The 15,986-nt window shown below is 33.6% G+C and overlaps 3 protein-coding genes across 8 annotated transcripts in view; 2 read left to right on the forward strand and 1 right to left on the reverse strand.

Moving 5' to 3' along the window:
* Nucleotides 1-15,986, forward strand: part of LOC139518888 (NADH-cytochrome b5 reductase-like) — a 149,763-nt gene that overhangs the window by 22,333 nt on the left and 111,444 nt on the right. The gene's annotated exons all lie outside the window — the stretch shown is intronic.
* The window catches only part of LOC139518839 (probable proline--tRNA ligase, mitochondrial), a 43,191-nt gene that overhangs the window by 10,740 nt on the left and 16,465 nt on the right, over nt 1-15,986 (reverse strand). For 5 of the 6 annotated variants that reach the window (XM_071310495.1, XM_071310459.1, XM_071310484.1 and 2 more), the window contains exon 5: nt 3,495-3,578. The exons of the other annotated variant lie outside the window; for it this stretch is intronic. In XM_071310495.1, coding sequence (XP_071166596.1) covers nt 3,495-3,578 — 84 coding nt within the window. The remainder of the gene's footprint in view (nt 1-3,494; nt 3,579-15,986) is intronic. 6 annotated transcript variants of the gene reach the window in all.
* Nucleotides 4,493-14,532, forward strand: LOC139505511 (uncharacterized). The gene is made up of 2 exons (XM_071295061.1): nt 4,493-4,602; nt 10,008-14,532. Exon 2 carries the CDS (start codon nt 10,011-10,013, stop codon nt 11,685-11,687), a length of 1,677 nt encoding a protein of 558 aa, XP_071151162.1. The 5' UTR covers nt 4,493-4,602; nt 10,008-10,010; the 3' UTR covers nt 11,688-14,532.

Raw genomic sequence — 15,986 nt, forward strand, 5'->3', positions numbered from 1 at the left:
TTGGTGATGGTGATGTGTTTGATCATCTTACTTTACTGAACATTCTAGCTGCTTACAATTATCTCTATCTATAATTAACTTGGCCCAGTAGTTTCAGAGAAGATTTTGTAAAAGATTTCTAAGATTTACAGAAAAATGGTTAAAACTTGACTATAAAGGGCAATAACTCTTAAAGGGGTCAACTGACAATTTCGGTCATGTTGACTTATTTATAGATCTTACTTTGCAAACATTTATTGTATTTTAAAGTTTATCTCTATCTATAATAATATTCAAGATAATAACAGAAAACAGCAAAATTTCCTTAAAATTACCAGTTCAGGGGCAGCAACCCAATAACAGGTTGTATGATTCATCTGAAAATTTCAGGGCAGATATATTTTTACTTAAAAACAATTTTATTTCATGTCAGATTTGCTTTAAATTGTTGGTTTTTGAGTTATAAGCCAAAAACTGAATTTTACCCCTATGTAAACTAACCATCATGGTTAGTTGACCGGGTCACGCCACACATTTTTAAAACTAGATACCCAATTGATGATTGTGGCCAAGTTTGGTTTAATTTGGCCACGTAGTATCAGAGGAGAAGATTTTTGTAAAAGATAACTAAGATTTACAAAAAATTGTTAAAAATTGACTATAAAGGGCAATAACTCCTAAAGGGATCAACTGACCATTTCGGTCATGTTAACTTATTTGTAGATCTTACTTTGCTGAACATTATTGCTGTTTACAGTTTATCTCTATCTATAATAATATTCAAGATAATAACCAAAAACAGCAAAATTTCCTTGAAATTGCCAATTCAGGGGCAGCAACCCAACAACGGGTTGTCCGATTCACCTGATAAATTCAGGACAGATAGATCTTGACCTGATGAATAATTATACCCCTGTCAGATTGCTCTAAATGCTTTGGTTTTTGAGTTATAATCCAAAAATTGCATTTTACCCCTATGTTCTATTTTTAGTTGTGGCGGCCATCTTGGGTGGTTGGCCGGGTCACGCCACACATTTTTTAAACTAGATACCCCAATGATAGTTGTGGCCAAGTTTGGTTTAATTTGGCCAAGTTGTTTCAGAGGAGAAGGTTTTTGTAAAAGATTACTAAGATCTACAAACTAGAGGCTCTAAAGAGCCCGTGTCGCTCACCTTGGTATATGTGAATATTCAACAAAGGACACAGATGGATTCGTGACAAAATTGTGTTTTGGTGATGTGTTTGTAGATCTAACTTTACTGAAAATTCTTGCTGCGTACATATATCCCCATCTATAATAATTGGCCCAGTAGTTTCAGTTGAAAGTGTTAGTAAAAATTTACAAATTTTATGAAAATTGTTAAAAATTGAATATAAATTTGTCTGAAATTTTCAGGGCAGATAGATCTTGACCTGATAAACAATTTAACTCCATGCCAGTTTTGCTCTTAATGCTTTTGTTTTTGAGTTATGAGCCAAAACCGCATTTTACCCCTATGGTCTATTTTTAGCCATGGCAGCCATCTTGGTTGGTTGACCGGGTCACCTGACACAATTTTAAAACTAGATACCCGAATGATGATTGTGGCCAAATTTGCTATAATTTGGCCCAGTAGTTTCAGAGGAGAAGATTTTTGTAAAAGATTACTAAGATTTACGAAAAATGGTTGAAAATTGACTATAAAGGGCAATAACTCCTAAAGGGGTCATTTGACCATTTCGGTCATGTTGACTTATTTGTAAATCTTATTTTGCTGAACATTATTGCTGTTTACAGTTTATCTCTATCTATAATATTATTCAAGATAATAACCAAAAACGGCAAAATTTCCTTAAAATTACCAATTTAGGGGTAGCAACCCAACAACAGGTTGTTCGATTCATCTGAAATTTTCAGGGCAGATAGATCTTGACCTGATAAACAATTTTACCCCATGTCAGAATTGCTCTAAATGCTTTGGTTTTTGAGTTATAAGCCAAAAACTGAATTTTACCCCTATGTTCTATTTTGAGCCACGGTGGCCATCTTGGTTGGTTGACTGGGTCACCTGACACAATTTTTAAACTAGATACCCCAATGATGATTGTGGCCAAGTTTGGTTTAATTTGGCCTAGTAGTTTCAGAGGAGAAGATTTTTGTAAAAGTTAACGCCGGACGACGACGACGGATGCAAAGTGATGAGAAAAGCTCACTTGGCCCTTTGGGCCAGGTGAGCTAAAAATGGTTAAAAATTGACTATAAAGGGCAATAACTCCTAAAGGGGTCATTTGACCATTTCGGTCATGATAACTTATTTGTAGATCTTACATTGCTGAACATTATTGCTGTTTACAGTTTATCTCTATCTATAATAATATTCAAGATAATAACCAAAAACAGCAAAATTTCCTTAAAATTACCAATTTAGGGGCAGCAACCCAACAACAGGTTGTCTGATTCATCTGAAAATTTCAGGGCAGATAGATCATGACCTGATGAACATCTTTACCCGATGTCAGATTTGCTCTAAATGCTTTGGTTTTTGAGATATAAGCCAAAAACTGCATTTTACCCCTATGTTCTATTTTTAGCCGTGGCTGCCATCTTGGTTGGTTGGGGGGTTGCTGCACAATTTTTAAACTAGATACCCCAATGATGATTATGGCCAAGTTTGGATTAATTTGGCCCAGCAGTTTCAGAGGAGAAGATTTTTGTAAAAGTTAACGATGATGGACGCCGGACGACGCCGGACGCCAAGTGATGAGAAAAGCACACTTGGACCTTTGGGCCAGGTGAGCTAAAAATGACTTTAAATATGAAGACTAGAGAATAACTGGCCAAAAAAAATGAAGATTAGAGAAAAAGGGGGTGAAAATTAAATGTTTACAGAATAACAGACCCCCCATCCAGACCCTCGACAGAGCTGTGCACAAAATCACTCAATTTGGAACAAATTAGAACTTGATCTGTATCTTGTTATGATTGACTATTTACCAATCAACAAATCAATATCTTCAAGCATGACAAAAATAGTGCAGAACACTGTTTATTTGAGTGAAATTTCAAAGTTCCAAGGAACAAAACTCTTCAAACTTTATCAGACAGACAGACAGACCTGAGACTTTGTTGGTAGAAGACTAAAAATAGTTATTGTAGGATGATATCTTCTATGAGGATTAGGCAGACAATTTGGAACATATTGACCTCCTGTATATTTTCTTGTGTCTTGGTAACTATGTTTGCAGCTTTAAAATTTGTCTCTATGTGTTGTATTTTTAAGATCTTACCTAAAAACATAAAAAGGATAAAAGGGAAACAACTCTTACAGAGAAATGACTATAAATCATCAGAGGTTTTCTAATTTACATTTTGTCATATCTTTATCACAAATATTATGTTTTTCAAGATGATTAAATTCAGTGCATTATGAAAACTCAAACAGTAGTAATTCTACAATAGACTACAGTAAAACTACCTGATATAGTTTGACTGGTAATTTTTATGAGTACAATAAATGAATACTACAATAGATTACCTGATATAGTTTGACTGGTAATTTTTTGTACGATAAATTATTCCCCATCTTTGATATCAAATCAGTCACCAACTCTTCATGTGTCTAAAAATAAAAATTATATATTCTATTTAATTCTTCATTAATCTAAAAAATAAAATGAATATTTTTTATAAAACTAAAAATATCATTTGGCTCAAACTGCAAGATATATGGTTTAGATTTAAAAAAAAACTTGTTCTCAGTGCATTAGTATAAGTACTCTTGATGACAAATATATCTTCACGTTATGTATGCAATTCTGAAAATTGAAAATTGTTCCAACTCATATATATTTTCTTGAATTCCACATACATGCATACCAGGTACTTCGATGCAAAAATGTATCATAGCATAATTCAGAGTAAGCTGCCAATTTCATCTTTTGGGACAGTCCCTTGCTTGTTAATTGATATATGAACAGCATTTAATGTGCCTTAGCATTGCACATATTATGTGTTCAATAACAATTGGCCAAATTGATGTATACTTAATTATGGTGTAACATACAATGCAATTTTAAATTCTATTTCTTTTTCATTGGAGCAGAGCTCCGATAAATTTCATAAAAATCCAATAAGAAATGTAGGCTTATATAATAGTGCATACAATGCAATCCTTTATGATGTACATTTTACAGGGACATAATTCCTGTACAAATAAACGATCAGAGCTGTTTTTCACTTTATCCAAGACATTGATGTTGATAATTTATTTTCTTTTTTGAGCAATTAAGAACCATTGAATTCTGATTTTGAAATAATAAATAGAAACAAATGTTTTTGCATGGAAATATGTTTCCTATAGATTGATTAATAATGATTATGTCTACATCAACATCACATCATCATACAATATCAATATAAAACAAGATGCACTCAAACAATAAAATTAAACCCTGCAGACAAAGCATTTTACAGATTATCTAGGTCAGGTTTATTTATGTCATTTAAATATTTATCCGTCACCTGAATCAGGTATAAACATGTCTTAATTACTTCCTGGTTGGTCTACATTTGAAGAAAGATTGGAGGCCATTTAAGTTGCCATACACATACCCAATTAACTTTTGTCAAAATAACATCAACAGGTAAATGGGTAAAAACGAAATTTCTTTACTGGAACTTTTTGAAAAAACTTAAATATTCTATATATGCTTATTTGTTTTGTGTGCTGAAGTTTTTTATAATACTACATTTAAAGCAATTAAAATGTTCATGAAACAAGATTAGTACTTTAATTTTATATGAATTTGGTTAAATATACTTACCATGAAATTACATTTATATTATATAGAATATGTTTGCTTTCACAACATGTTCTCATCGCAATTAACTAGGTGATTAAAAATTAATTGATACTCATTTGGTCAATATTTGAATTGAGTCCCTTTGTATAAATACTAGAATGTGCAGATAAATCATGTGCAGCGCTATGTTCAATATACAATGTATGTCCAAAAATTTAATTCTTTACAGTTTGATTATTAACAACAAAGACACAATTTTATTAACTGGATATCATTCCTGGATTGATTTTTTAAAACTTATTTTTGATATTGCGATATATTAAGTAAAAGTCGTAACAGCAATGTTAATGACACATTTTAATCCTTTGCACAAGCTGAATGTCTCACCTTTCGATTATTTTGATGTTTTTGTATGTTTTTTCACCAAGTACACCACTTTGCTGGATGTATATTGTTAAAATGAGGTGGTTGACCTTATTATTATTTTACATCAGTAAAACGGATTTTTTTTTACAACAACATATAGTTTTTCAAGAAAAATCTATGGAGCTATAAAGATTGATGATTTAATGCTCTTCAACTTTGTATTTATTTGGCTTTTTAACTATTTTGATCTGAGCGTCACTGATGAGTCTTATGAAGACGAAACGCGCGTCTGGCGTATAAAATTATAATCCTGGTACTTTTGATAGCTATTTACACCACTGGGTCGATGCCACTGCTGGTGGACGTTTCGTCCCCGAGGGTATCACCAGCCCAGTAGTCAGCACTTCGGTGTTGACATGAATATCAATTATATGGTCATTTTTATAAATTTTTTGTTTACAAAACTTTGAATTTTTCGAAATACTAAGGATTTTCTTACCTCAGGAGTAGATTACCGTAGCCGTATTTAGCACAACTTTTTGGAATTTTCGATCCTCAATGCTCTTCAACTTTGTATTTATTTGGCTTTTTAACTATTTTGATCTGAGCGTCACTGATGAGTCTTATGAAGACGAAACGCGCGTCTGGCGTATAAAATTATAATCCTGGTACTTTTGATAGCTATTTACACCACTGGGTCGATGCCACTGCTGGTGGACGTTTCGTCCCCGAGGGTATCACCAGCCCAGTAGTCAGCACTTCGGTGTTGACATGAATATCAATTATATGGTCATTTTTATAAATTTTTTGTTTACAAAACTTTGAATTTTTCGAAATACTAAGGATTTTCTTACCTCAGGAGTAGATTACCGTAGCCGTATTTAGCACAACTTTTTGGAATTTTCGATCCTCAATGCTCTTCAACTTTGTATTTATTTGGCTTTTTAACTATTTTGATCTGAGCGTCACTGATGAGTCTTATGAAGACGAAACGCGCGTCTGGCGTATAAAATTATAATCCTGGTACTTTTGATAGCTATTTACACCACTGGGTCGATGCCACTGCTGGTGGACGTTTCGTCCCCGAGGGTATCACCAGCCCAGTAGTCAGCACTTCGGTGTTGACATGAATATCAATTATATGGTCATTTTTATAAATTTTTTGTTTACAAAACTTTGAATTTTTCGAAATACTAAGGATTTTCTTACCTCAGGAGTAGATTACCGTAGCCGTATTTAGCACAACTTTTTGGAATTTTCGATCCTCAATGCTCTTCAACTTTGTATTTATTTGGCTTTTTAACTATTTTGATCTGAGCGTCACTGATGAGTCTTATGAAGACGAAACGCGCGTCTGGCGTATAAAATTATAATCCTGGTACTTTTGATAGCTATTTACACCACTGGGTCGATGCCACTGCTGGTGGACGTTTCGTCCCCGAGGGTATCACCAGCCCAGTAGTCAGCACTTCGGTGTTGACATGAATATCAATTATATGGTCATTTTTATAAATTTTTTGTTTACAAAACTTTGAATTTTTCGAAATACTAAGGATTTTCTTACCTCAGGAGTAGATTACCGTAGCCGTATTTAGCACAACTTTTTGGAATTTTCGATCCTCAATGCTCTTCAACTTTGTATTTATTTGGCTTTTTAACTATTTTGATCTGAGCGTCACTGATGAGTCTTATGAAGACGAAACGCGCGTCTGGCGTATAAAATTATAATCCTGGTACTTTTGATAGCTATTTACACCACTGGGTCGATGCCGCTGCTGGTGGACGTTTCGTCCCCGAGGGTATCACCAGCCCAGTAGTCAGCACTTCGGTGTTGACATGAATATCAATTATATGGTCATTTTTATAAATTTTTTGTTTACAAAACTTTGAATTTTTCGAAATACTAAGGATTTTCTTACCTCAGGAGTAGATTACCGTAGCCGTATTTAGCACAACTTTTTGGAATTTTCGATCCTCAATGCTCTTCAACTTTGTATTTATTTGGCTTTTTAACTATTTTGATCTGAGCGTCACTGATGAGTCTTATGAAGACGAAACGCGCGTCTGGCGTATAAAATTATAATCCTGGTACTTTTGATAGCTATTTACACCACTGGGTCGATGCCACTGCTGGTGGACGTTTCGTCCCCGAGGGTATCACCAGCCCAGTAGTCAGCACTTCGGTGTTGACATGAATATCAATTATATGGTCATTTTTATAAATTTTTTGTTTACAAAACTTTGAATTTTTCGAAATACTAAGGATTTTCTTACCTCAGGAGTAGATTACCGTAGCCGTATTTAGCACAACTTTTTGGAATTTTCGATCCTCAATGCTCTTCAACTTTGTATTTATTTGGCTTTTTAACTATTTTGATCTGAGCGTCACTGATGAGTCTTATGAAGACGAAACGCGCGTCTGGCGTATAAAATTATAATCCTGGTACTTTTGATAGCTATTTACACCACTGGGTCGATGCCACTGCTGGTGGACGTTTCGTCCCCGAGGGTATCACCAGCCCAGTAGTCAGCACTTCGGTGTTGACATGAATATCAATTATATGGTCATTTTTATAAATTTTTTGTTTACAAAACTTTGAATTTTTCGAAATACTAAGGATTTTCTTACCTCAGGAGTAGATTACCGTAGCCGTATTTAGCACAACTTTTTGGAATTTTCGATCCTCAATGCTCTTCAACTTTGTATTTATTTGGCTTTTTAACTATTTTGATCTGAGCGTCACTGATGAGTCTTATGAAGACGAAACGCGCGTCTGGCGTATAAAATTATAATCCTGGTACTTTTGATAGCTATTTACACCACTGGGTCGATGCCACTGCTGGTGGACGTTTCGTCCCCGAGGGTATCACCAGCCCAGTAGTCAGCACTTCGGTGTTGACATGAATATCAATTATATGGTCATTTTTATAAATTTTTTGTTTACAAAACTTTGAATTTTTCGAAATACTAAGGATTTTCTTACCTCAGGAGTAGATTACCGTAGCCGTATTTAGCACAACTTTTTGGAATTTTCGATCCTCAATGCTCTTCAACTTTGTATTTATTTGGCTTTTTAACTATTTTGATCTGAGCGTCACTGATGAGTCTTATGAAGACGAAACGCGCGTCTGGCGTATAAAATTATAATCCTGGTACTTTTGATAGCTATTTACACCACTGTGTCGATGCCACTGCTGGTGGACGTTTCGTCCCCGAGGGTATCACCAGCCCAGTAGTCAGCACTTCGGTGTTGACATGAATATCAATTATATGGTCATTTTTATAAATTTTTTGTTTACAAAACTTTGAATTTTTCGAAATACTAAGGATTTTCTTACCTCAGGAGTAGATTACCGTAGCCGTATTTAGCACAACTTTTTGGAATTTTCGATCCTCAATGCTCTTCAACTTTGTATTTATTTGGCTTTTTAACTATTTTGATCTGAGCGTCACTGATGAGTCTTATGAAGACGAAACGCGCGTCTGGCGTATAAAATTATAATCCTGGTACTTTTGATAGCTATTTACACCACTGGGTCGATGCCACTGCTGGTGGACGTTTCGTCCCCGAGGGTATCACCAGCCCAGTAGTCAGCACTTCGGTGTTGACATGAATATCAATTATATGGTCATTTTTATAAATTTTTTGTTTACAAAACTTTGAATTTTTCGAAATACTAAGGATTTTCTTACCTCAGGAGTAGATTACCGTAGCCGTATTTAGCACAACTTTTTGGAATTTTCGATCCTCAATGCTCTTCAACTTTGTATTTATTTGGCTTTTTAACTATTTTGATCTGAGCGTCACTGATGAGTCTTATGAAGACGAAACGCGCGTCTGGCGTATAAAATTATAATCCTGGTACTTTTGATAGCTATTTACACCACTGGGTCGATGCCACTGCTGGTGGACGTTTCGTCCCCGAGGGTATCACCAGCCCAGTAGTCAGCACTTCGGTGTTGACATGAATATCAATTATATGGTCATTTTTATAAATTTTTTGTTTACAAAACTTTGAATTTTTCGAAATACTAAGGATTTTCTTACCTCAGGAGTAGATTACCGTAGCCGTATTTAGCACAACTTTTTGGAATTTTCGATCCTCAATGCTCTTCAACTTTGTATTTATTTGGCATTTTAACTATTTTGATCTGAGCGTCACTGATGAGTCTTATGAAGACGAAACGCGCGTCTGGCGTATAAAATTATAATCCTGGTACTTTTGATAGCTATAAAGACAATTCAATCTAATTAAAAACCGATCTCTCATGCTCCGGTTTTCTGATATGTCGCGACATATCAGAAAACCGGAGCATGAGAGATTGGTTTTTAATTAGATTGAAAACAATTTTAACAATGTTTTTTGCCTATTTTTGTGTGGTTTCTATACAAATGTGCACCTAATTTGAAAGAATTCAATCAGATATATTTAAGGGAATAAACAAAATAAAGGCATTATATTTTCAATTTTCATTTACAGTTCAACGATCCAAAGGTGTACGCAAATTTTAAGTAAATCTGTGACATCGTTCATATACTGTTACTTGACCTTAGTCATTTTTTTATTTTATTTTACTTTAAAAACATGTAACTTGTAAGGAACCCCCATCACTAAATCAAATTCAAAATGGCGCAAAATAAGAATATGTTTGTAAATTGAGAAATAAAGACAGTGCCAAAACATTTCCCAGTTAACAGTATTATAATATAAAGGTTTTTCCATTATTGAAGACAGTTCAGTTTTACCAGTAGATTTCTTTATTGTTTTTTAGTGTTATTTGTTTTAAATTTTGTCTAACCAATTTCTCTCTTTATTAATCACTTCCAATTGTGACTTTGTCAGCATGGTTCAGTAACTTATGTGTTGTATATGTTCAGGTAATGGCATCCAGTAAACCTATACCATGTGGACCTTGTGAAGAAGGAAAAGTAAACACTAAAGCTGACATCTGGTGTTACAATTGTAATGAAGGCTTGTGTTCAACATGTTCTGGTCAACACAAAAAATTCAAAGGAACACGTGATCATAAAACAATTGATATTAAAAGTTTTAAACCATCCATTCAAACTATCAAGACAGAATGTGACAAACATGGTCAACAACTCAACTTGTATTGTCCTAGTCATTTAATGCCTTGCTGTGATGAATGTATTTCCACAAATCATTCTAAATGTACGGGAATAAAAAGTTTAGCAAATATAGTTGAGAAAACAAAAATTGACCAATCCAAACAAACATTAGAGAAACAAATTAACTCAATCAATCATTGTCTGGAAAAATTGGTTACTAACAAATCTAAAAACATAGCAAGAGGTGAACGTGAATATGAAAGCATACAAGATATCATTGTTAAAACTCGAGAGAAAATGGACAGTCTTTTAATCCAACTAGAGAAGAAGTTATGCAATGAGGCAGAAACTATCTTAAACCAGGTAAAATCAGAAGCATCAGATTTGATAACTGAAATTAAAGGAAAACAGAAAATCTTAAAGAAAATGCAAGACCACTTACAAACAGTCATACCACACACTTCAAAACTCCAATCATTTCTAGGTGTATATCAGATTGAACAACAAATACATCAATGTCAGCGATATGTTTACGATCTGGAAAATGATGAAAGGGCAAAAGAATTTAACATCAAAATGAAACAAAATGATGAGATAGAAAACATACTAAGCAAGTTAGAATCACTAGAATCTTTAGTAGAAGTAATGGTTGATAGGACAGAAACAGACTTGAACAGAGAAACAAGTGTGAGGAGGAAAGCACAAGTAGAATCACAATCCAACATAAACAACATGACTATGAGTATAGAGACACAGATAGAGATCAACATAAAGAAGTATATCAGTGACATGATTTGTCTGATGGATGGAAGAGTTATAGTAGTGGAACATTGGGGTAAAGTTAACCTATTTACTTCAGATGGTAAACTACAGAAACTATTACCTATACCTGGTGGAGCCTGTAGTGTTACACAGATCAATCCGAACACTATAGCTATAACTTATACAAGGGAGAAAGCCATTAAGATCTTCAATATGGAGAATGAAACAGTTACCAAAGTTATCACATTAGACAAAGCATGCTATGGTTTATCATTCTCCAATAATTCTCTGGCTGTAGGTTTGAGTATTGATGAAATCCGTATTATAGACTTGGAAGGAAATACACTGAAGTCAATACAAGTTGAGAGTAAAACATACCTGTATCAGCTTGTTTACAGTAATGACAGAGTAATCTATAGGGACTATAATGGTAAAGCAGTAAACTGTTATGATGAATCAGGTAAACAGATCTGGCAATATACACAGGATTTATCAGGACCAAAAGGACTTTGTATAGATACTTATGGTAACATTATTATAGCAGACTTTAACTCAGATAGTATAATAGTATTATCAAAAGATGGACAGAATAGTAAAGTACTGATTAGTGAAGAGGGTGGACTGAAGGATCCTCAGTGTATTTGTTTTAAACATAAAGAGTCTTCAGGTTTTATATGTGATAACAATGGCACATACTTGTCAAAATTCAATTTATCTGTGGGATAAAATACACACTGGGGATTCAAATGATATTACTTTTCTATGAATCTGCAACAAATTATAAATTTATACAACTAGAATAGCAAATCTTTAGTAGCAGTAGATTTAGGTTCTGTGTGTTTTGGTCACAATATAGAACAAAATTTCATGTGTACAATAAATATAGTTTAAATGAAAATTAGAAAATATTTTAGATCAATCAAATATTTTTTTGTTTGTTTCACAAATGACATGAATGAATCATAAACTAAATATTACTTTTTGAAATGGCCAGAAAAAAGAAATGAAATATATTTGCATATATATGGATAATTTAATTCAAAAGATATTACTGACATAACTTGTCTGATGGATGGAAGAGTTATAGTAGTGGAAGAGTTTGGTGAAGTTAACCTACTTACTTCTGATGGCAAACTACAGAAATCAAAGCCTGAAAGGCTGTAAAAGCAATTGCTGCCATGTTTATGTTTTGGGGACTTTTTTTTTCATCCACATATATTTAAAAATTAAACATGACAGGAGTGTTGTCTAGTGAGAATTAAGAAGGTTTTAACTTTATATCAATTAAAGACTTTAGCAGAAAGTCATTTTTAATATGTTTTATATTTCACAAGGAGACAACACGTTTACCAGGCTAAAGTTGGGGTCAAATATACATGTGCTGAAACATATAACTCCAAGAGAAATTATAATGGATTATCCCCTAGTAGTGTTTGTAACTGGGCAATAATTTCCTTTATTAAGGTCTTTCCCCTACGTGAGGAAAGACCTTATTGTTTTTCTAATGTTTTTTTTTCTTTTTTTTCCTTTTTTTCTTCCAACATTTTTTTGACATGCCCGCCTTTTGTTTCTGTTGAAGTTATTAGGACCAAATATGGACCATAGCTAGATCTCACCAAGATGTATTACCAAATGACCCTGTTAAGGATTTCATCATCCCCTTTAGGAGTTATCTTCCTTTTATTGATTTTTTTCAACATGACCCCCCCCTCGTTGGTTTTAAAGATATCATGACCTTAATTGGACATAATGTAGATCTCATAATGATGTATTACCATGTGAGGCTGATTAAGATTTCAGCGTCCCCTATGAGAGTTATATCCCCTTGAAACAATTTCTTTCTTTTGCATTTTTCACATAAAGTATAAGAGATAGAATCGATTTGAAAACGGCAACATGTACATGAACAGATGGCAATGCTAATAAACATGTACACTCGTTTTGTTATTAACCCTTATAAGGAGTAATTCCACTTGAAAAAATGTACATAATTTTAGAAAAACTGTATTTCGAGAACCAGAAGTTGTAGAGACTGGGGACCTTCACCAATAATCTTTAATTCATGTGACCTTTAATATACAATCAAGGTCAAAGGTCACTGAGTGCAAAAAAAAATTACGCTGCAATTTCAAGCTTACATATTAGTAAAACGATAAGACTTTGCTGCATACATATAGCATGTAAATTGTTCCTCTCGACGAACTCTACATTTTATACAATAAGCCCAATAATGTCCGACCGTCTGTTCAAAAGTTACAACGGGATGATTCTGAAAAGTATAGTTTTTTGTGTATATCTTTTAAAAGGTAACATATATCAACCTACTATCAACTGCAAAGATGATCAGTATTTCAAGACCTTCAATTTGAGGTCAATGTCAGGTCATGATGAAATTTCACCTTGACCTTCACAGTATACTATGACCTTGATCTTGTGATATTTGAAAGATCAAGTGGTCCTGAGTTGAATGGTGGTAGTCCCATGTCTCCACGGCTTCCGGTTCTTAAGTTTGGTATTGCATCAAATATTTGATGATTAATTGTGACCTTGGTGAACTTTGAAATTGTCCCATTTCTTTTTCTATAGTGTTGTCCTTTAACTGCAGATCATTTACCATTTAACAGATTTGAGATATCTATTGTCGTTTTAGAGATAATGCAGTTTGAAATTTTTCGAGCGGCGGCAAGTATTTCTGAAACAACAACAGCTAACCACTTAAAATGTTTAACCTTGAAGAGATTGACATAGTTATATGTTTAACCAAATACCAAAAACATTCCATGAAAAAAAACACCCAAAAATAAATTTGAAATTTTCATGTTTTGCATTGACTTTGTGAGTTTCATAACTTCTATTTATATAGTTGATATTGCATCATTTTTTGCACTTTGTCAAATGGGGTCATCTGATATATCAAATTGAAGGTCTCAATAAACTCTACTTAAAAATGAAAATTTTAAACCCCTTTTTCATCCCAGGTGGAAGGGTGGGGTCATTTAGTGCAAAAATTCAAATTTCTCAGATGGCAAGGTTGTTGCATATCAAATGAAAGAACATAAAGCGTACATTTCAAATTTAAAATTGACGTCCCCAAAAAATTGGTTGGATGGGGTCATTGAGTGCAAAAAAAAATAATTTCTTTTACAATAGGGTTGTTGTATATCAAATGAAAGGTCATGATGTGTACATTTGAAATATCAAATTCCCAACCTCCAAAAATTGGTTGGATGGGGTTATTAAGTGCAAAATTTAAACTTTTTACAACATGGCGTTGTCGCATATCAAATGAAAGCTCATCTACCATGTGTTACATATATCATAATTCCGATCTCAAAAATGTAGGCGGATGAGGTCATTAAGTGTAAAAAGCGAAAAGTTTCAGAAGGTATGCTTGTCGTATATCAAACGAAAGGTCGTACAAAGAACATAACGAAAACATCACTTTTACAGGAAAGACCTTTCAATTGTTTTACAAACAATTGAGATACTAGTTGATTTAATTTTCATAATTAATTTAAATTTAACACTTCAGTAAAAACATTTCAACTTTCCAGACGCAAATGTTGAAAAACGGGAAAGAAACAAAATATTTTACAAGACATAAACATGTAAAAAATAAATATATATTTCAGCTGACTAAAAATATTTTCATAATGTTACTTTGTCATCATTTCTTAAAAACTAAGTCCCAAACATTATTGCTCAGTTGATATGTGTCATCCTCATGCGGTACGAGATAACTATAATTCTCGTGCAATCCCGAAAAGAGGGGCCATCACAGACAAACATGACATTAAATCGTCATTAAACGAACAAGAACAAACAGCTCTAAGTTGCTTTGATATTTATCCAATTTTCAGGAAACATTGTGAAAATGATCTTCAATATTTCGAAAACATGTGAAATAAAATTGCAAACACGGTGGACCGTCTAGGGTCAACAAACGTAGTAGACTCGTCCATTGGAAAGACGAGGATAATGGTTTTATCATTTGTCATGCATACCCACTTTTGAATATGATATCCAAAAAGGGTGTACTTTTTTTAATCTATGAAACTAGAAAATTCCAAATTGTAAATATCTCTTCATCTGGACTTAATTGGCATCTATCACGTTTGGACGGGTCCATTTCATTAGAAAGGTGATCGATAAATCTTACGGAGTTATGACAAAAAAGGAAAACAAACTTATTGTTATGTGTTTTTAACAAGGGTTTCGTTCCTCTAAATTATTTGCGCAAACAAATCAACAAAATAGGTCAGTTAACTTTGTCTATTTTTAGATTACAGGTAATCATTTGACACTACGTATAACCTGATAACCTGTGTAGTGATTTTGATTTTACGATAAATTTATGAATGAACGACGATTTTATGAATGAACAAGAGCACCTGACCTCTTTCTTAAAAAAAACACCAATTAAACATATAAAACCGTATATTATAAAAGATAATTCAGTCAAATTTTCAATACTAAATCAACAACTGAAATGATTCCATATTTTGTTGAAACATCGTACGAACGGAAAACGGAATCGCAGGTATAAAAATGCATTTTTTTCACTCGGACGTCTATGTTTTTTGATAGTCAAACGGTTGTCCCCCTAAATACAAAAATACATCTACAAGAACGTATGCTGAAACTTCTTAAATCCACTAACGTTTTTCAAAAGTTTCAAGCTATGTATTGCATTAGAAAACATACATTGGTGTTTAAGAATGACAGACCAGGAGCCTGTTTAACAAAATACTATGGCTTGATCTGGGCGGAGTCTCTGATCTGGGTCACAAAGATGGCCATACGCGACGGCATGAAAGCAATTGCTTTAAAAACTACCTATACCTGGTGGAGCCTGGAGTGTTGGGCTTAAATTAAAATATTGTTTGTTTGCAGTTTACCGACCGACCCTTGAAAATCCTCCTGACTGTGAAAATTTTATTGCTTTAAATTTGAAGAATTTTTTTTAATACCTCTATTGACGCTAACCAGAACTTTGGGTCCTGTCCGGAAATGATTTAAAGTTTG

Source organism: Mytilus edulis, chromosome 1 (assembly GCF_963676685.1).
Source record: "Mytilus edulis chromosome 1, xbMytEdul2.2, whole genome shotgun sequence".
Classification (NCBI taxonomy): domain Eukaryota; kingdom Metazoa; phylum Mollusca; class Bivalvia; order Mytilida; family Mytilidae; genus Mytilus; species Mytilus edulis.

Bases quoted from the DNA above. Each gene is read 5' to 3' on its own strand.
- LOC139505511 (XM_071295061.1), top strand. From the start codon at position 10,011: ATGGCATCCAGTAAACCTATACCATGTGGACCTTGTGAAGAAGGAAAA.